Here is a 20,321-nt window from a genome sequence, read left to right as displayed (position 1 = left end):
TTCCTTAGTATTTGTTTATCTGTTTACTTAAAATTCCTCATTTGAGAACAGATCGCTAGTAGAAAATAAATCATGTTAAAGAACAAATAACAACTAGTTTATGAATATAACCCCAAAAACATGGGGTAACAAAAATAAACGAAAAGGAAAACAGTCTAAAAATGTCATTTATTTTTAAGGTAGGTAGCATAGAAAAGTTGCACCCTTGCATCCACCACCATAGCCTTTCATCAATCGTTCAAAATATACAGAAAATGTATCAAGTATTAAAACTAATAAGCAAATATTTTACTGTTAAAAACTCCGCCATTTACAGGCATTAGTGAGATAAATGACACTACAATCAAGTGAGAATGCAAAGAAAGTGAATAGCTAATGCATGAAGAGTACAAATGTACAAACTTGTACGCTTCCCAAACTTTCGGATTCTCTCTCACTTACAGTATCTTTGTGCTGTGTTTCTGGCATCAAGAATAAATCAGCCCCCAAAAGGGGGCAAATGAGGAGTTTTGGGGAGATTCCCTTTCAAATATTTTACTTCATCAAAACAGCATTTCCCAGAGGACCCTTAAATAATACACTCTGACTATTTCGGCTGTATTCTGGGATGAGAGTGTGCCCAAAGCTGGTGGCCTGCACTCTTGGGCGTTTTTGTGACAGTGCAAGACCCACACACAGCTATGGGTAAGGAAGTGTGTTAAAGGAAGTGTGTGGTTGGGGTAAGGGAAAGTTGAAGCTGCTTAACATGAGACTTCAGTGGATTTGAGCACAGACTGATCCACGGAGTTGTCCGCAGAGTCGGTGTGAGAGCGTGCACGCTGGGCGTCGCCGGTGTGGGCGCGGGCCCGGCCTTCGTTGGTGTGTGAGCGGCTGCGGCTGCCCTCGTTGGTGTGAGAACGACTGCGGTTGCCATCAAACGAGGTGACGCTGGAGCCGGAGGCAGTGCGAGAGCGAACCAGGCGAGTCATACTGGCTGAGGGCACTGATGAAAAAGAGGGAAAAAAAAGTCAGAACTTGTATTACCTGATCACCTTATAAATCGTTTGCCTTTTAAGTTATGTTATTCCTCTTCAGTAACAGCTTCATCCTTGTCAGAGTCACAGCGAATCCAGACCCTATACTTGGAAGACAAGCTGTGACTTCCTTGATGAAAAACACCTAGGGATCACTTAGAGTAGCCGAGTAGCCAATTCACCTGCTGGCATGTTTCAGGGAGATGAGAGGAAACTAGAGAACTCAGAGTAGCATTGCTACCTGTGATACCACAGTGCTGTTCTCATAAGTCAACACACAGTATATGTGTGTGTCTATATTTCCAAACTTTAAATGCATACGGAAACGATTAAAAAATTTATTTATATCATTTTAAAATACAGAGGACTGGACTGGAGATATTGCACCATGCACAGAGCTTAGGTGTCTTTAATATTCTCAAATTTACTGAGATATTACTATACTAGCTGATACTAGCTGATTTCACCACTAGGTGGCAGAAAAGCTATCCATAAAAAACCCAAGAAAAAGGAAACAGGTGTAAAAATATGCTAAGTGGAAAGCTAAGATCGATACGCTAATTGCTGATTAAATACTTACTGTAGCCCATTCCCTGTATGAAGTATTTAAGGGCTTCAGTCAGCTTTCCAGGCTGTGAAAAAAATGAGAAAGTATTTTAAGTGTCAACGAGTGTATATTAAAATATTTCTAATATGTATTTTCACAACCATTAGACAATGTAAGTATCAGGATTCTAAAGATCCTGCCTGAAAGTCTAGCTGTCAAAACGGTCAACACACCTGGTCAACCTGAGGCAAGCCTCCACAGTCAGCCATCTGTGAAAAAGGTGAAAGGAAAGGAGAAACACATTTTAAAATGACATCGCATGCCTCACTGCTTGTCTTCTGCTCCAAGCTTTCACAGACCAGAGAGCACCGCTATCAGCATGAATTTCTTAACTACCAAGTGTTCCATTAACTAGCCAATTCACAATACTTATCAGCAACAAATGAGTCAGTTGAGCTGTTATAAACCTGCTTTCCCATGGCAACATGGGTCAGGCCAAGAAAACTAGGTCAAGTGGAGAAGAATTCTGTCCTTGGTGTAACCATGAAAATTAGCCTCGATGTTCGCTTGGTAAATCAGTCACCAGGTGCTGAGCTATCGGAATCTTATCAGCTCCTAATGTTTCCATTCAGGCTATGAATAGGCGGCTGGATTAAAGAGACAGAAAACGTGAGAATGCTCACTCACCTTCAGCAGTGTGGTTTTGGTCGGATCCAGCTTAGTGTTGCACTCCACCTGTAAAAAAAAAAATTACAACAATTTATTAAAAAATGCTATAAGCTTTACATGCATGCACTAGAAAAACAAACAAATTAACCATTTTGTAATTACTGTACAACCTGTAGCACTGTCATTTCTTATCATTTATTGTCACTGGCCAGATTGTTAACATGGGTTATTAGCATGAACTTAGACCTACCACAGCATCCACTGCTGGAGAACTGTCTCCAACTACGAGAAGAGAGGGGCACCTGAAAGTAGATCAGCACAAAGTCATTACCACAGTGATTACCACAATCATTAGTATACATTTACTAACACAAAAGTCCAGTCAATGCTCTGAACTCACTTGATGGTCCTGACATGAATGGTTCCTCCAGGAACAGGCCTCTCAATTTCCAGGTCTCTTCGGCTATGTAGCAGAAAGACAAATGTCATCAGTTTATTTAAAGACCAAGATTGACCATGTCGTCATGGTAAGCTATTGAGTCTTTGTTTACCTGTTGTATGCCTTGACAAAGAGATGAAGGTTGTACTGATTCATGTCATTCAGGATGTGGTGCCGGTAAGTGCCAATTAGGTCATGGTTGTGCTGAATTTCCTCCTAAAGCCAACGTAGCAAACAATTACTTAAACGACTTTTCAAAAAATAAAAGTGAGCTGCAGTTACTTGGGTTCATACTCACCTTTCCAAACAGGTGGCTGATGATCATGTCAGGCATGGCATGAGTCCAGCCACTGATCTGTAATACATGAATATTGTAAAAGGTTAAACTATTTAACCATGTAAACAAGCTTCCAAGGGTGTGTAACCAGGCATACACAGTATTTCCCAGCATTTTCACTGTAATTACTGAATAATTCATAGTAGTTACTGAATAACATGCTTTTACAATAAATAAGCCCTAAAAGTGCAACATCATTAATGCACCAATTCTATGGAACGGTTGAGTAAACAATACTACCTTTTGGGCTGCCCAGTCCATCCAACCCTCAGCACATGGATTGATGTTGATCAACACAACACCCTCCACCATTTTCGGGTAGTCCAGCTAAAACAAAAGTCAAGAATTAGCTTTTATTGATTATAATAATTCTGAATATTAAGTACATACAAAAATACTTGAACTGGATAAATGTTACAGACTGGAGTAAAGTGTTAACATCTGTGATAATAAGCTTAAGAATCAGATCAGGACTCCCTACAGTGACCACCACTGGTGTTAAAAAAGTTTGGAACATTCCTAAGCAGCTAAACAAAGCAAAAAAAAAAAAACAATAAAGAAGAAACAATAACAGGAACAGTACATGAGCTTGTTCGCCTTTTAATCCAGGTTTGATTAAAACATAAAACATATCAGGTTATTAAAGTGGTAACTTACAGCAAACTTTGAAAGGATGTAGGCACCAGCTCCAACCCCCATTCCAATCACACTCTTAAGACTACACAATAAAAAAAAAAAAAGTTACATATCAGAATCCTTAGTTTTAAAAAACATAAATGATTTAAATGAGCAGTTGGGTGTATAGGGCACCCGTTGACATTTAAAGATTTTACCCAATAATATATATATTTTTTTACTTTTGTGATTTTTTTCAAAATCCTCAATTGTTGTAATTTTTACGTTGGTCATGGTGTTCTTTTTATTATATTATTATTATAATTTATTATTATTATTGGTGTGTGTATGTTTTGCACATTTTAATAATGAGCCTTTAACTTTATCTGTGTTTTTACTGTTTTTACAGTTTTTTTTTATATAATAAAATAATATATATATATATGAAGGAATTATTATATAGACCCTAGGAAAAATTTAAAACCTTTGAAAAAAATTGCAAAATGAAAAGTCTTATAGTGTATGAATATTTATATAAAAGTCAAAAATTAAATGTACATTTATTTAAACATAAAATGTGCAATATACATAAAAATACAGGAATATACAAATTCCAAGGAGGTTATTAAATGTGATTCTTCATCTGATCCAGGTTTAAAATAAATAAATAAATAATAAAAAAAAAAACAGAAGGCAATATTACCCAAAATGTTTCAGGACCAGAGGAAGGGTCTCAGAGAGCTGGTCCATAGAAGGGTACTCGTATCTAAAGTAAGTAAAAGATGCAAAATTACACATGCTGTAGTTTACATTAATTATATGCAGTGAGATGCAAATGTTTTTGTATGACCACAGTACAAAAATTCCTCGATATATACAGTTCTGTTATCACTTAGATTTCTACGGCCTTCTTCCTATATTTATTATATAACTGATTATACATCAGTTATATAATAAGTATATTTCGTTTTTGCCCCTTGTTTTAAAACCCTGGTGAAAACAAAAAATTGACCTCTGAACTATACAACTGTTCATTTATCAATTGTATGATAAGATATTTTATATTGGTACAGATCTATAATCAATATAGGTCAAGGATAAGACAAGGCTAATAATTAATAGCAGTGACTGAGTCTGTACACAGACTTGTCATGTTACCTAACCTAGTTAAATTTCCAGCTTACCCGGTGGAAAAAGTATTGGCTCCCTCATGCTGTCCCGGTGCATCCACATGGCACACAGCAAAGTGTTGCATGATCTCCTGCATGTCCTCATGTTGGAACAGAGTGTCAAAGCATGTCTTGTCTTTAACAACAAAAGACATGAGTTTTAATGGCATAATTTCAATATTTATTGAAAGTCATGCAAAATGAATATGCTGTATTTGAGATGACACTTACGGTTCAATCCAATGTCGTGGAAGGTTAGAATGACAGGTCTGTCTCCTTTGGGGACCCCCTTTAAAGTACAGTGAATTCTGCCACATGGTGTCTCAACATTATCCTCCTGTAGAGCCAAGAACCATAATAAAAATTACACAGAATATATATACTTTACAATGCATTTGAGCTAACTGGACAGTTTGGGACTGTACTGGAAGCAAAAAATTTACTACATGCAAACATAAAAAGCACGACTTAAATGATAGATCTTTTTTGTGAATGAGATAATCAACATGCTAAACCTGCTTAACATTTCATGCACAGATAACTGTAAATCATACAAGGCAAACAGCCCCGAAAAATCAGCAATGGACCGTCTTCTGCCATTAGGCCACAGATTATTAAACACTGTCAGAGTTTGTACCCCTGTACTAACCTTAACCACAACAATTATAAACCCAATCTATATCTTTGCTTCATCAAATCACATTTTTTATTCTTAAACATGTTGCCCATCAGCGGATTTACCACCAGCACAAAAAAATCCCCATCAACAGTTTGAACTCCAAGCACTGAAGTATGTACTCACAAAAACCTCAATCTCAAACACTGCCTCTGATTCTGAATCCATTTCTACAAGAACCATTTCTACAGCCAGCCGTTGGACGTAGCAAAACTCGGAGTAACCAACGTTCAGTACATAGGTGAGTAAGATCCAACTGTATATAAGCCCTTTGTAAGCTTTTGCATCCGTGCCCAAGGCTTTATACCCTGCCGTCACTCCTCTTCATAAGCCCCTAGCTCCCAGCATGCCTTGCACCATGACCAAAACAAGATAATTCCACTTAAAGAGATCTGCAAATCGGATCAGACCGTATCAGACAACTTGAGTATTCGGCCATCGGAAACTTCAAGGCCTATTTACTGTGGAGTTCATCACTCAAGGCAGCTATATAATACAGTACCACATAACAAGCATGTCGCGGGTTCAAATATACATAAATGCACTTGCTTTGGACTACTGTTAATTATTTTATTTTAGGATTTATGTGCAACAGGACCCTAATCATAATGTTACTTTTTTTTTTAACTGAGGCTTTTATTTATTGTATAAAAATGGCTGAAATAGGAAGTGGAAATGAGAAGTTAAAATTTTTTTGGACATGACACTACAAAATTTGGTCTGTACACACATAGGCAGTTTGTTCTCAACATTCTCTCCTTTTTGTGCAGTCATTTGACTTAAAAAACCTAAGTCTAAGTCTAGTAGTGCAGGAAAATTGTAGGAGGAGCGCTGGCTAAATATCAACAAGCTCACAGAGCACAAGATTGCCTCTATTCCCTTAAAGACAAGCACAAACTCATGCATTTACTGCTTAGGTTTTGCAGATGTTTCCTTTCATCGAAATTCCTTCCCCCACAATAACTTTTGCATGTGTCATTTTGTCTGTTCAATGCATAGTGGGTGTACATTTACAAAGCCAAATCAGGTAAATGATATCATGTATTATCACTACATTATATATCCAAAAATTTGTTTTAAAGTTTAGATTGGTCGTTCTGACCAGACCCCCCCAAAAAACAAAAAAAAACATGAGAATATATATAAGGGTTTACACAAGGCGCGGAAATAAACATCCTGTTCTCCTGCTTTGCTGCTGACTGAAAGCAAACACATGTTGTCTTCCCATCACTGCTAATCCCCTTAAAGAATACAAGTCCTATGTGTGAAAACTGCCGGCAGCCCTAAACCAGTTCTGGGCAGATGGCAGTTGCATCCTTCTGCCTCCGACGTCACTACTGGCCACATAATAAACACATGACCTGGAATCTGATCGTGCTAATCTGTAGGGGTCAGCATGGGAGGGCAAGCTGTTGCATTCCCTCACATCACCAGTCCAAGGCTACTCGGCAAGGGTCTGGCATGATGCTGCATAGGAGCATCTGAAGCTCCACAAGAATGAGGCTAGCCAAGTTTGTACAATTCAAGTGTTATTCGTAAAGAAAGAAAGAAGAATCGGAAAGGAAGAAGTCTGGCAATAATAAAATAATTATTATAAGTAATATAAATAATAATAAAAAAAGAATTATACCTAATGTCATCTCTTATGAGGATTGTACAATGTAGTTAGGAGGAAAGATCATTTCCTCATATAAGGACATTTGGGTATCAAGAGTTTAAAGTACAGGTTACGTATAGTATCTTTATTGAAATATTATAATCATCTAGCCTATAACAATATGATTTATATAGCACATTATAACATCCAGGATCCTAAATTTAATAAGATGGATCCATATGTTTTCCTCATTCACTCATTCTCTATACCACTTATCTATGCAGGTTCACAGGAGGCCTAGAGCGGGTACCAGAAGACTCAGGACACTATGTGGGGTACACCCTGGAAGGGGTGCCAGTCTATTGCAGGGCACAATTGCACATGCATTCACACACTTACATACTACAGGCCATATGGAAATGCCAGTTAGCCTAATCTGCATGGCTTCAGATTGTGGGAGGAAACCGGAGTACCCAGACGTAACCCACCAAGCATTGGGAGAACATGCAAACTCCACACACACACACACAGACTCCAAGGTGAGATGTGAACTCTTGACCCTGGAGGGTGGGACCACAGCGCTAACCACTACGCAACCATGCCTATTTTTATTCAAATTCGCGCTACGTAATTTTAATCTAATTTTATACTGATTTGCTCACAAATAAAAAAGATCAACACATCCTAATAACACATCATGCCTTAAGGTCATGCTTTTATTCCTTTCTATAAATTGCAACAGGTTACCGTTTAGCAAGCTAAACATTTTGCACCACCAGATGGCAGCAGTCATGATTTCACAAAGCAACCTAAGTTGTTGTATACATACTGTAAGAACTGCTGTTGTAATCATTAAAGCTGTTTTGTGATTAATCCAGAAAACCTATTCATCAACACACTTTCAACACACTTCATACTCTGACTTTACATTGTACTGTTGCGGAAAAGTTATGATTTTTTACTATCCCACTAGGCAATGATTTATAACCCTATTTGTTTACTAACGTTCTAAATCTACATCAGGATTTCCATAAAGCTGCTTTTCGGAAAAGTACAAACGTTACAAAATTTAAACGTTAAATTGCTTTATAGCTGTAATTAAAATAATATATGAACATTATAAAAGACTTGCCTTTGTCTCAAGCTGCTGAACAGCTTCTCTTAAACCCTGCAAGTAAAAAAACAGCAGCAATTTAACTTGGGTGTAAAAAGTAAGCCTTTGCTAGAATTGAAAGTATAAATATATGTTTATATATAATTATAAACATACTGTACCTGGAGGTCCTTATCAAGCAAATGTCTTGTCTCAATCTGAATCTCCTCCATTTTTAGTTTTGGAGATACCTAGGTAAAGTAAGAGGATGTTGATAAAACAGATCTGCTTAAACTCTTTTGCAATATGGCAAAAAAAAAAAAAAAACAGTACAAGGAAACACGTGTATTACGATACACTTCCCTAGCTGGTTATGTTACTATGTTTACACTACACCTTTTTTTGTCAGATCCTTACTGTTAGCAGGAAGTACATTTAGTACTCATTTCCTTTCATTATTCTCAACTGTCCACCACTTACAAGACATCAGAACTGTAAATACATTCAGGATTCATATGCATGTCTGTTTCAGCATAAAAACAAAATAACATAATATCGGTCCAAACTAAATAGCTTCAGTAAATAGCCCTGCCTAAATGAGTTCTTCTGTATCCTGAGTTTTTTTTTTTTAATAAACTAATTCAGGCAAGGGGGGAAATAGTGCAATTAGACAACATTGATGCTGGCACTTATGGAGGATGGCAACCGGAATGTTGCTCTGCATGTAAATGGAACGAGATTTTGAACAGGCCCTTTGTCCGGCAAGAGGTTTCTAAAGGTCACCAGTCAGACTCTTCCTCTATGGCAAAGTCTAAACGCTGCACACAGGAAGCCACTGACACAGCCTCTTCCATGACTCCTTCCCTGTGCCCCGCCCCTTTTGCACAACCACACATTGACTTTGAAGCAATGTTAAAAGCCTTTGTGATAAAAGTGCTTGGACATAGATGTAGTTCAAGTCAGGTCACTTTTTAAAGGCGTGATCCTGTGGGTTAGAGTGCATGATTCCCTTTGCTTTTCATCATTTGTGCCAGCCCCAAACACATTCCTACTCAAGACCACGTGAGAGCTGAAACCCTAGATGAATACTGCCTTAGTCATGGCAAATCTGTTCTTGTTCCTATGGCAGCCCCTTGAGTTCACTGTAAAACCTTAAAACACACACAGCTGAGTCAAAAGATGAGTTAGCATGCACTTGTTGTGTCGCTTAGTTAATTGTTTACCTGGGTGTAAAACAACACCTCAATCAGTTAAGGCTCAGTGAGATCTACATGGGGCACTGCATGAGAAAAATGGACATGCACTCTATTAAGACATTAACCTTCCCTCTTTCATAAAAACATCCAGGGCCTCCTGCTCAGTGCGGACTGACATGCAGGAGAGTCTTAATCGTGACACCAATGATTATTTGCCTTATTTATAGGTCGTCTCATATGACTTAATACATTTTAATGCATACATGCTTGGTAAATGCTTAGTTACTCCGCAATGTATTTATTTCCTTTTTGTAGGCATATTTATATTAGTATTCTCTTTAAGAAACGTGAACATTGTAAGGACAAGCAGGAAATATCTTGGCCTGTTAGACGTTGCAAGAAAGCTTACGAATGTCAGTATCAGTTCCTTTTTGTCACGTCTGGACTTTGTTTCATTACCACCGCTCTTGGAACGGTAAAGGAGAGCTCACATTATTAACACTTTAATAAATTGCCTAGTAAGCCCATAAACTCTAAAGCAAATAAAGATTTGTCACAGTTACAATAAGTACAAATATCTTAATGTACATATAATTAATACTCTTTTATAAAGTAATTACCTTATATTTTGGGCATTTTGTATATCATTTTATCTGTACTAGCCATATATAAGTCTACCGTGTTCATGACTTATTTTAAACACTAAACTAAATTTAGAATTATAATTTATATCATAAAACAATTAGAACTGGTATGTACACACAAAATGATCACACAATACTTATTTAATCTGCGACATCCTGAGGCTTAATAGATCAGTTCTGCCTGGTTAAACTTAAATAGGGTTTCTACTTGCCCTTCTGACCCTGTTTTACACTTGTGGTACTCACAAACAAAAAATCCAGGAATTAAGTGATGATCTGATAAACGATGATGTTTAAACTGACTTCTTCAATATGAGTAGCCCTTTGCCTTATTCTCTATTTCTTAACAACAACAGTACTAAAAAAGGAGGCCATTATGGATGTTCTGCATTATCCAGACTCCGTCTTTGGAATATTAAACTATCGTGGGGTATTTTAGAAGTTTGGAAATGTCATAAAATGAAAAAAGTCAAAATTAATGCATTTTATACTGAACTGGATGTGGTATCACAAATTCACCACTAAAGTTCTACACTTTCCATAAGAAACCTAAAAAAAAAAAAGACAACATTGCTCAAAATGGAAAATATTAGTGTGACGCTCCAAAACACACATTTACTTTTGACTTCACACCCTTATGTTTGTCAAATACGCCACAGGCTTAAGAGCTAAAGACACTTGAGGTTGGTTGTTTAGCGTGCTAATAGAAAAGCACTGTGCGTAGATATGACTCTTAAATAAGTAAAAAATTCTTTGTATCAATTTATTAGCAATAGTCGATACTGAATATCTGCACCATAAACAATACCATCCTGACAAGTTTGTTGCATATAGGGTCAGATCCAATGGATTTCTGATCAGATCCAATGATCGTTATGCTGTATAATGTGAAAACAGAATCTTGAAGTGAATCCAGTAGAGAATGAGTTCTGTTACAGGTTAGTATCAGATCAGCTCTTGTGCAGACTCAGCTCTGACATACAGATTTGTATTAATCTATCTGTTTGTAAGGGAGCTATGGATATAACAGATCCAGTTTTCCAAAAATCATCACATTTTTAGGATTCAACATAAAAAGCTTGAGGTGTTTATTTACAGAGTGTTTAGTGGCTGAGTGTGATAGGAAGAGTATACAGTAAAGCAGTTGAGTCAAGATAGATAGGGACTTGAACTTGGACCCATTCAATGTCTAGTGTTAAACCTCAACTCCTTGTGACAATCACTGCTAACACACTGACTGACTGTAGGGGGAACTTACCCGAGAATACGACCCTGAGGTACAAAAAAAAGTTTGAGTGAAAAGTCGCGCACGCGCCATAACGCACGCGCAAAAAGCCCAACGGCGGAAGCACGCGCGCGCTCGCGACGCTTCTTTGTTTTTCAAAAATGAGATGAGTGAGGGAACGTACAGGAAACCCAACCTTCGCACGTGAGACTTGCGTTAGAGTTTCTCCATCAGGATATATGGTTAATGAAAATCAATAGTAACGTCATAATAACAACCGTTATATTATTCAGTCATGACTTACCGGTTCTCTTTAGACGTCCAGGAGGATGAGACTGAAGGTGATAGAAAACTCAAGGAGGAAACGTTACCGCTGTGTGTATGTTTCTCTTTCTGCTGTTTCTCCACGATGTCTCAGTGTTGTTTTAAAGGCTTGCGTGAAGCCGGCCCAGCCCACTACAAGCCAATCCCACTGCTATTGGGCAAGCAGCACTGACTCATTCACACAGACCTCATTTCTGCACCACAGCTGGTCTGCTACGCCTGCTTTCCTATAACACTCCTCCTCACATATTTCTCCCTTATGGAAACATTGCATACATTTTACTTGGGAGTAATGTATGATCACATGAGAAAAACGGGTGAAAGTTCAGGTAAACAATCAAACAAACACGTACCATTATGTAAGCAATAGTCAGAGTGAAAAAAAAACGACAGCAATTAATTGAATTAATTATGCATTATAAGAATAACATGTGAAACTGCAATGTGTGCATAAGAATTACATGAAGGATTTGTGTAAAATCCATTCACTGCTCATCCTGTACAAGGAGGGGGGCTGAATCCTATCCCAGGAGACTTTGGGACCAGGCATGGTACAGGGTGCCAATCCATCACGGGGTGCACACACACACGTACACATCAGGCAATTTGGGAGCCCCAGTTAGCCTAATCTGCATGTCTTTAAACTATGGGAGGAAACCGGAGTACCCAGATTAAACCCACCAAGGACAAGGAGAAATGAAAAACTCATGCACACAGCCCAGAGGGGAGAATCAACCCTCAACCATGGAGGCGCGAGGCCACAGTGCTAACCACTACCCCGCTATGCTGCCCGATGTGTAAAAATCATGTGTAAATCTGCAATATTCATGTGTAAAAAAGGAGACATGTCAAATCTTGTGTGAAAACGACATTTCTAATAACGTGAAAAATGTATTTTGTAAAAAAAAAAAAAGTAATTTGCATGCATAAAATAACAATTTATAACATCAAATAATTATGTTTTAAAATAAATGAGATGTGTAAAAATCATGTGAAGCTTTTTTTTTTTTTTTACCCCCCTCGGTTGTTATAGGGTAAATAGGACAACAGGTTTCATTGTTTCTATAGCGGTGATGTTTTTTGCAGGTCAGATTGCTAGCCTGACACCAAAATCTCCGTTTTTCTCATCTGGGCTTTGGGAACGACAATGGCGGAGTGATTTTGTATGGGCATAGGTTTAAGGGCCTTGCCCAAGATCCCAAATGTAGCAACTCGTCGGTGGCAGGGCTCAAACCCAGACCCTTTGATCGGCAACCCAGATCCTCAACCGCCTGAGTCTCCACTGCCTGCAAAATTGCATAATTCGTATGTAAAATTAATTAATTAATTACCATTGCAAAAAAAAAAAAAACATGTTTGCTCACAGGTGAAAATCATGCATGAAATCACACGAGAAGCTCACATAGTCATGTGCACAAATCAATAAAATAAATAAATTGTGTAAAAATAGACGAAACTTGTAAAAGTCACAGGTCAAACTAAATTATTCATCTGTAAAAATAAATGAACAGTTGTGAAAGATCACGTGAAACTGAACTAATCTCAATATTTAAGTAATCCTATATAAAAATCACACATAGTATACTTGAAAAGTGCAAGTTCAAATAAAAACTGTGAAACATGAAGAATTGAAAAATCACATATGTACATTTAACATGTGATTTTTGTAACTGCATACATTTACTCTAAGAGTGTTAAAAACACATTATACGACAGTCAGTTCTGACCAAGTAATCCAATTGTATGAGAGGCTTTCCATGAGTGGTAAAAGTAGACAGCAACAGCCCTGTTGAATGTTTAATGATACAAATCACTACGCATCATCTGTTGGTCACAGCATGAGTGAAAGTAGGTCGGTACGGTCCAAAGTACTGAGTGGAGAACAGCTGGCTGCCAAAACGCACATTCAAAAGCAGTCACGGAAGCATGTTCAGCAAGTAAACACATCTGATACCATTATGTCACCTTAAAAAACACTTATTCATAGTTGCTTCTATGTCTTTCTTAATTGCCTCTGAACCACAAATATTGTTTTATTTACACCTAAGGAAAGCTACAAAGCTAACTAACTTCTAACACAAGGCTGAATCCCAAATCCCTCTCTAACTCACCTCTGAATAAGGGCACTACTTGGTGTGTGGAACAGAGGATTGTACACCTTAGCAGACTAGCTTTTTATTTAACAATATTTGGGATTTAACCCTGAAAAATAAGAGATTACAGGACTGTCTACCACCTCCATGGTTTATTCTCCTAACCTTTTGGCTACATAGTACCGGTGAGCACTATAAACTACCCCAGTGCCACCAATAGTGGTTAATTAGTTTCAACAGTCGGGAGGGATGTTTGTTACTGGATGTTTGTTACTGGAGCAAATGTTGTATAAAAGCACAATATCACACTTGAGGTTGTGCTGTTGTGCTGAGTATCAGCACGGCTGTAATGACTTCTGCACTTAAGCTGCAGCCTGGAGCCAATATGACAGATGCTGATATCCGTTTTGCCTTGTGAAAGATGCCTTAGCTTCCTTTTCTTATCTGTTCTATTTGGGAGACCACCCTTGTAGCATTCTACATAGAACTATTAAGTATTCTCCCTGAGGGACAAATAATAAGCCCTTGAGGGTTTTAGATTTGACCTTTTTTTTTAGAGTGTATATTATATACAAATCTGGAAATGACGAATAATCAAAGTTTGTTTGTGTACGTGTGTGTGTACGTGTGTGTGTGTGTGTTTATGGGTGTGTGTGTGTGTGTGTGTGTGTGTGTGTGTGTGTGTGTGTGACTCATTCCCTTGTTGCCAAAGCAGTTTTTTTAAAGGAAGTATGGTGGTATTGCTAAACTGCTGCTTTTTAGGTTCCAAAACATCAGCTGAGAATCACAGTTCTGTGAAAGTGTTAAATCTTTGTTTTTACTAGTGTTTAGGGATGTCCTATTGTTGATTAGGAGTTATTGATTAATTATCCAAAGTGGGCACCTTTTGACAGTTTTCAACTTTTTTACTTTTTATTTAAAATAGAACATGTGTCACATGCAGAAAAATATATTGTCTCATCTAAGGTACAGTGTGGTCCAATGATCTGAGACCATTAGACGAAAATGTTATGTTGCATCCTTTTTGTAATTTCATGCAACATTTCTCATTACAGTTTATATAATTAACAGTAACTTTGCTTAAGTAAAATTATATATATTTTTATATGTGTTCCATAAACTCTCAGCATGTGATAATGTATATATATGCAATGCCTGTTTTGCTTTAATGACATAATGCGCTGCAACTTCGATGAGTCTGTGTAAAACTTGTCACTCTATGTTATGCATCTTTATCTAATTCATCTGTCACATGAACATCTTTCGATCAAAGTGATAAGATATTTAATCTTTTGTACAAAAGAATTAATTGTGAATAACTAAAAATCATGCAACATTATTGGCTATTTACAAGATAGAATTGAAAGAAAAATACAGCTCTAACTGAAATTATATTTTTATTGCTTTAGAACATGATTGACCTCCCATTTTTCTTATAATACAATACTGTTTTTTTTTTCTGTTTGGAGTATTTAATCTATTCCTTAAAAGACAAGAGAAGGATAACATGTTTGACAATGTTTATGGAAGAAATGGCTTCCTTTACTGCTTGCTTTTTCAAAGGTAAAGTATATCATAGGTAACTGATAAGATATGTTTTCACTTTCTATTTACATTCCATAAATGCATTGTATTTTTGAATTGGTATTCGTCTAGACATTGAATGGGTCCACTTCTAACAAAGCAGGCTACAGAGTATGCAGTCTGCTGTTGAAACTGGCACACTCTTTCTTGTAAGGTATTTAAAAATTTTAAAAAAAAAAAAAAAAAAAAAAAGCATTTTATCAACAGGCACAACGTCCAAGCATTCCTGTTGCATATGTAGATTTGTGCAAAAAATTATATGGTGAAACATTTGGGGACAACTGGCCCTCACACCCATATGTGGTTCTTCCTTAAATGGTTACCACAAAGTTGGAAGTACATACTTGCATAAAATGTCTTTGTATGCTGAATCATTACAGTTTCCCGTCACTGGAACTAAGAGGCCCAAACCTGTTCCAGCATGACCATCACCATGTGTACAAACTAAGCTCCATGAAGATATGGCTTGCCAAAGTTAAAGTGTAAGAATTCCAGTGTCCTGCACAGAGCCCTGACCTCAACCACACTGAGCACCTCTGTGATGAACTGAAATGCTGACTGCACCTTAGACTTCCTTGCCAGTGCACTAATGCTCTTATGGCTAAACAAACACAAATCACCATGTCCATGCTTCAAAATCTGGTGAAAGTTAAATCAAAAAGGGGGGGGGGGGGTCAAAATCTGGAACAGGATACTCATAAATCTTCATAATAAATAAAAATATGTTGATTTTAATTAAAGAAATTTAAAGAAATGTTTTTATGTGACAGGCTGTAATGTACCTCAAGATTTAAAACATGGTTGTTTATGTAACAACCTCAGCAGCGACCTCATTTCCCCCCTCGTCTGTTCTAACGACTCAGCATTCAGCATCATCAGTATAGTAATCACCAGCCTGATTGTCTGTCAACATCTGCACCTGTTTTTTACTGGTTCATGCAGTTAGATGTTTTTCTATGCTTGAATTATTAATAGGTCACTGTGTGACTTCAAAAACAAAAACATTCCTCAGAAAGTGCTTAAGTACAGAGACTGAACCTAAAATGAGAGCCAAAAATGTCATTCGGGAAGCCTGGAATTTCATCCAGGAAGCCTGGAAGTCTGAAAGTCTATTCCTCATGACTGCTTTAAAAATACAATACCGTCTGGCTCTTAAAAGTGGCCCAAGACTTTTGCAAAGAATTGTAAATGGGTATGATGTAAGTCAGTTGCGCACAAATGTTTGGCCAGTGTATCTTAGTTTTATTTTTTTATATCACAAAAACATGTAATTTTAACTGGGGTGTGTAGACCATTTATATCCACTGCAGATGAATGTTTAACACAACCTACTTGCAACTACTATATTTGCCCCTACTTTACCTGCCATATAATTATTGTAGTGTGTGTGTGCATGCGTGTGTGTGTGTGTGCACGCATGTGAAAGAGTGTGTGTGTGCATGTGCAAAAGTGAGTGTGTCTATGTGTGTGTGTGTGTGTGGGTGCATGTGAAAGAGTGTGTGTGTGTGTGTGTGTGTGTGTGTGCGTGTGTGTGAGAGAGAGATAGACAGAGAGAGAGAGAGAGGTTTGCGTTTACTCTGTACAATGCTGCTAGTGTGAGCTGACTGCAGCAATAATAAGGACCACATTCACAACAGAGCTCCAACTTAGAACTCATGTGAATCAACTACCAAGCTCTGTTTCCACTACAATCTCACTCAGATGCAGAACAAATGCAACTGGTGTAGAGTAACTGTTTATTGTATGTGAAAAGTTAACTAATGATATTATATCTCACTAGCAGTTGTAAAACATAGCTGTAAACTATGACCTTATCTAGCAGACTTATTTTACTGCCAGTAAGGTGTGCCTAAGCAGAGTGATACGTATATGGCCTGTCCTTTGGTTGAACATACAGTAAAGTTCCAGTATGTGGCAGTTCGACAGTGCCAGTTGCTGTTTGCCAATGCAAATAGTGTTGCAAGATTTAGATTTTCACTATAGTGGTCGTAACAATACAATCCCCGGCCTAATATTGTGTAGGTCCTTCTTGCATCACCAAAACAACTCAAGACATGCGCTCTGACGGAGTGCTCTGGTATCTGGCACCAAGTTGTTAGCAGAAGATGCTTTAAGTCCAGGAAGTTGCAAGGTGGGGCATTCTTGGATCAGATTTGTAAATCCAGCCAATTCCACACACGCTTAAACCAGACCACCTTCTTACTTTGCTCCATGGTCCAGTTTTGATCTTTACATGCCCATTATGAGAGCTTTCCGCATTGGAGATGGGTCACTCTGTGGCTACACAGACCCATACACAGCAAGCTGCGATGCACTGACACCTTTCTATCATAGCCAGAAATAACTTTTCATCAAATTGTGCTACAATAGCTTTTCTGTGGAACTGACAAGCTAGCCTTTGCCATGGATGCCCATGACACTGTCATCAGTTAATAGGTTGCCCTTCCTTGGTAGATATTAACAACTAAGTACCAGGAACACCCAGAAGATCTGTTGTTCTGCAGATGCTTTAACCCAGATTTTTAGTTATCACAATGTGACCTTTTCCTGAAGTCCCTCAGATCCTTATGCTTGCACATTTTTCCTGCTTCAGGCACATAACTGACTGTTCATTTGCTGCTTGATAAATCCCACCCTTTGACAGGTGTCAATATAAGAGATAGAAATCAAAGTTATTCTCTTCATCTCTCAATGCATTTAATGTTATGGCTAATCTGTGTACATTTCCAATATATGTATAATCTATATAGTGTTATGGTATACTGTATACTAAAGATCAGCTATAGCTGTCTACTGAACACCTAACATACATAAATAGTAAAACAGAATTTCATATAGTCTAATATCCATTGCCTACTTGTAGATCCAAAATACTGAGAGCACTAGTGAAAATTCACCAATTTCTTGCATTATTTTCTAATCTAATGCAGCACTTTAAAAAAAAAAAAAAAAAAGAAAGAAAGAAAGTAAGAAAAGAAATTGTGAAACTACCATTTATATTATTGCCAACTTAGTTTGGTAATAATTGGCCAGTCCGTTTAAAGATTGACAATTGTCTTTCAAATGTCCTTCTATTTAGACACTTTTATAGTAGGAGAAATGGGATTGAAGCTCTAAGGCTGGAGTCTTGGACCAGAGAGTGTATTTACTTCATTAAAGATAAGAGTGATGGACTTTCACCTGGCCTGTGTCTAAATGAGTAAGATCCGTATCCTCACACCTTCCTTTTTAGGTCAAGGTCTCCTCACGTAGACGTTCGCTGACTTTTTAAAGATGAGTTTAATGAACCTTTATAAATATTCCAAGGCTGTGTTTATTGTGATGTTAGCATGTGTTTAAAATTAGAAATTCAGGTAGCACAAAGTTACTTGAAAGTCATGTTAAGTGTTGCATATCAAATAAAGGTTTTCAGTAATCATTTACTTTATTTTATTTGGTATTTAACTTTGGTTCATTAAAGGGATCTTACTTAATAGTAAACCAATGTGTTTTTATTTGACATTTTTTACTTTTAAATTGATTTTTTATTTAATTGTACCGAGTCACAATATTAGACAGATAGCTTCAGTTATTTATTATTTCTATTATTCCTTTATATATTTTCACATTGGTGTATCAATGGGAAAGAGTACATTTTCAGTTACAAAACTTTTTAAAATAAATTAAGAGGTAATTTTGGTAATTTTGTGATAGAATACATATTAAATTAAAAATATTTATTACTTAACTTGTAGGTACAGTATATAACACAATGTTGTCGTTCAGTATAAAGATAACACATTTTTTAGAAGAACTGTGGAAATCTGTCCAAGGTGTTGGAACAACCTGCCAGCTGATAACCTTAAAACAGGCAGACTTGTAAATAAATGCCAAGAAGAAATCCCTCCAACATTAACTGATATGAACTGACTTATTTAAAAAAGATGTAAATACATTACTTATGAACAGTTTTATTAACATGTGGCAAGCTTTTTACACAGTACAGCATGTTTCACATCTGTCCATGAAACTAATCAAACACAAGTATGGGGCTTATAAGAAAGTCCTGTACCCTTGTTCAGCTCCTACATTAACTCATTTTTCACAGTGTTATGAAAAATAAAGTACGTATACGAGTTCTCATAATAAATATATAAAGAATGGTCTTCCCCTTTCAGTGTTGTTTGCCATGGCTGGGTGTCAAGAATGTGTGTTAAAAGACTGAAACATGCCCTCTGTAACGTCCTGTCAGGAAAGCAAAACAAAAAAGTTAAAATCTAGCCTTTAAATTTTGGTTCTCTTCGCTCACACTATTTCCTGCATTACATAAAATTAAAAAACAAGCAAAGGTAATAAATCTTCAATAAATAAACCATTTATTTAAGACACAAATATCAATAAAGTGCTGATTTACTTTTATAAAGTTATTAAAGGGATATTAATAATAACATTTATGGTGTGAGGTGGCACAGTGGCTTAGTGGTTAGCACTTTTGCCTTGCACCTCCAAGGGATTAGGTTCGATTCCCAACTCTGTGTGGGTTTGTGTGCATAGAGTTTGCATGTTCTCCCCATGCTTGGTGGGTTTCCTCCTGGTGTTTTGGTTTCCTCCCACAGTCCAAAGACATCCACATCAGGCTAACTGGCCCTTCCCAACTTGCCCATAGTGTGTGTGAGTGTGTGTTTGCCCTGCGATGAATTAGCACCCTGTCCAGAGTAAAACCTATCTCGTGCTTTAAGTCTGCTGGGTGACGATGCGACAATGAGACGATTACAACATGCATGGTTTGTTAATGCTGAATTCTCTAATTCTCTGATTGGTCAGTGTCAGCGCTTATTCTAACTTGATTGGTAAAATGTTATTGTTTCTATAGCATATTTACAGGAACATGTATGACATATGCTCAACATAATATAAGATTAATAATAAAATATTTAAACTTTGATATTGAACAAAGAAAAAAATAGTTTTTCCCCCAAATTAGTAGTAACATACTTATTATTATAATAATGTGCTTTCTGTAGCAAGATAGCATTAATAGCAGAGAGTATGTTTAGCTTTCTCTCTTCTTACCAATGATTATTTTACAGACAGGGTTTGGTGAAGGGATAGTTATTTATA

The 20,321-nt window shown here is 37.1% G+C and overlaps 1 protein-coding gene across 2 annotated transcripts; it reads right to left on the bottom strand.

The window, feature by feature from the left end:
* Positions 1-149: 149 nt before the first annotated feature.
* Positions 150-11,675, bottom strand: ndrg1a (N-myc downstream regulated 1a). Of its 2 annotated transcripts, XM_053491644.1 has the most exons (16): positions 11,525-11,675; positions 8,338-8,406; positions 8,195-8,230; positions 5,021-5,126; positions 4,805-4,925; positions 4,324-4,386; positions 3,663-3,723; positions 3,246-3,332; positions 2,967-3,023; positions 2,781-2,884; positions 2,630-2,692; positions 2,480-2,531; positions 2,248-2,295; positions 1,794-1,829; positions 1,594-1,645; positions 150-982 (listed from the first exon to the last, which is right to left on the bottom strand). In XM_053491644.1, exons 2-16 carry the CDS (start codon positions 8,386-8,388, stop codon positions 741-743), a joined length of 1,179 nt encoding a protein of 392 aa, XP_053347619.1. In that variant the 5' UTR covers positions 8,389-8,406; positions 11,525-11,675; the 3' UTR covers positions 150-740. The 2 variants fall into 2 exon arrangements, with proteins under 2 accessions (XP_053347619.1, XP_053347620.1); XM_053491645.1 differs by lacking the exons at positions 8,195-8,230; positions 8,338-8,406; positions 11,525-11,675 and adding an exon at positions 5,592-5,756.
* Between the last annotated feature and the right edge of the window lie 8,646 nt (positions 11,676-20,321).

Source organism: Clarias gariepinus, chromosome 3 (genome assembly GCF_024256425.1).
Source record: "Clarias gariepinus isolate MV-2021 ecotype Netherlands chromosome 3, CGAR_prim_01v2, whole genome shotgun sequence".
In the NCBI taxonomy this organism is placed as follows: domain Eukaryota; kingdom Metazoa; phylum Chordata; class Actinopteri; order Siluriformes; family Clariidae; genus Clarias; species Clarias gariepinus.
This window is presented reverse-complemented; position numbering and strand designations above follow the sequence as displayed.

Bases quoted from the DNA above. Each gene is read 5' to 3' on its own strand.
- ndrg1a (XM_053491644.1), bottom strand. From the start codon at position 8,388: ATGGAGGAGATTCAGATTGAGACAAGACATTTGCTTGATAAGGACCTC. The intron at 1,830-2,247 runs GTGAGTGAGCAT...CCTTTTTCACAG, and splicing joins CCAAAACCACACTGCTGAAG to ATGGCTGACTGTGGAGGCTT. The intron at 983-1,593 runs GTAAGTATTTAA...CTTTTTCATCAG, and splicing joins CATACAGGGAATGGGCTACA to TGCCCTCAGCCAGTATGACT.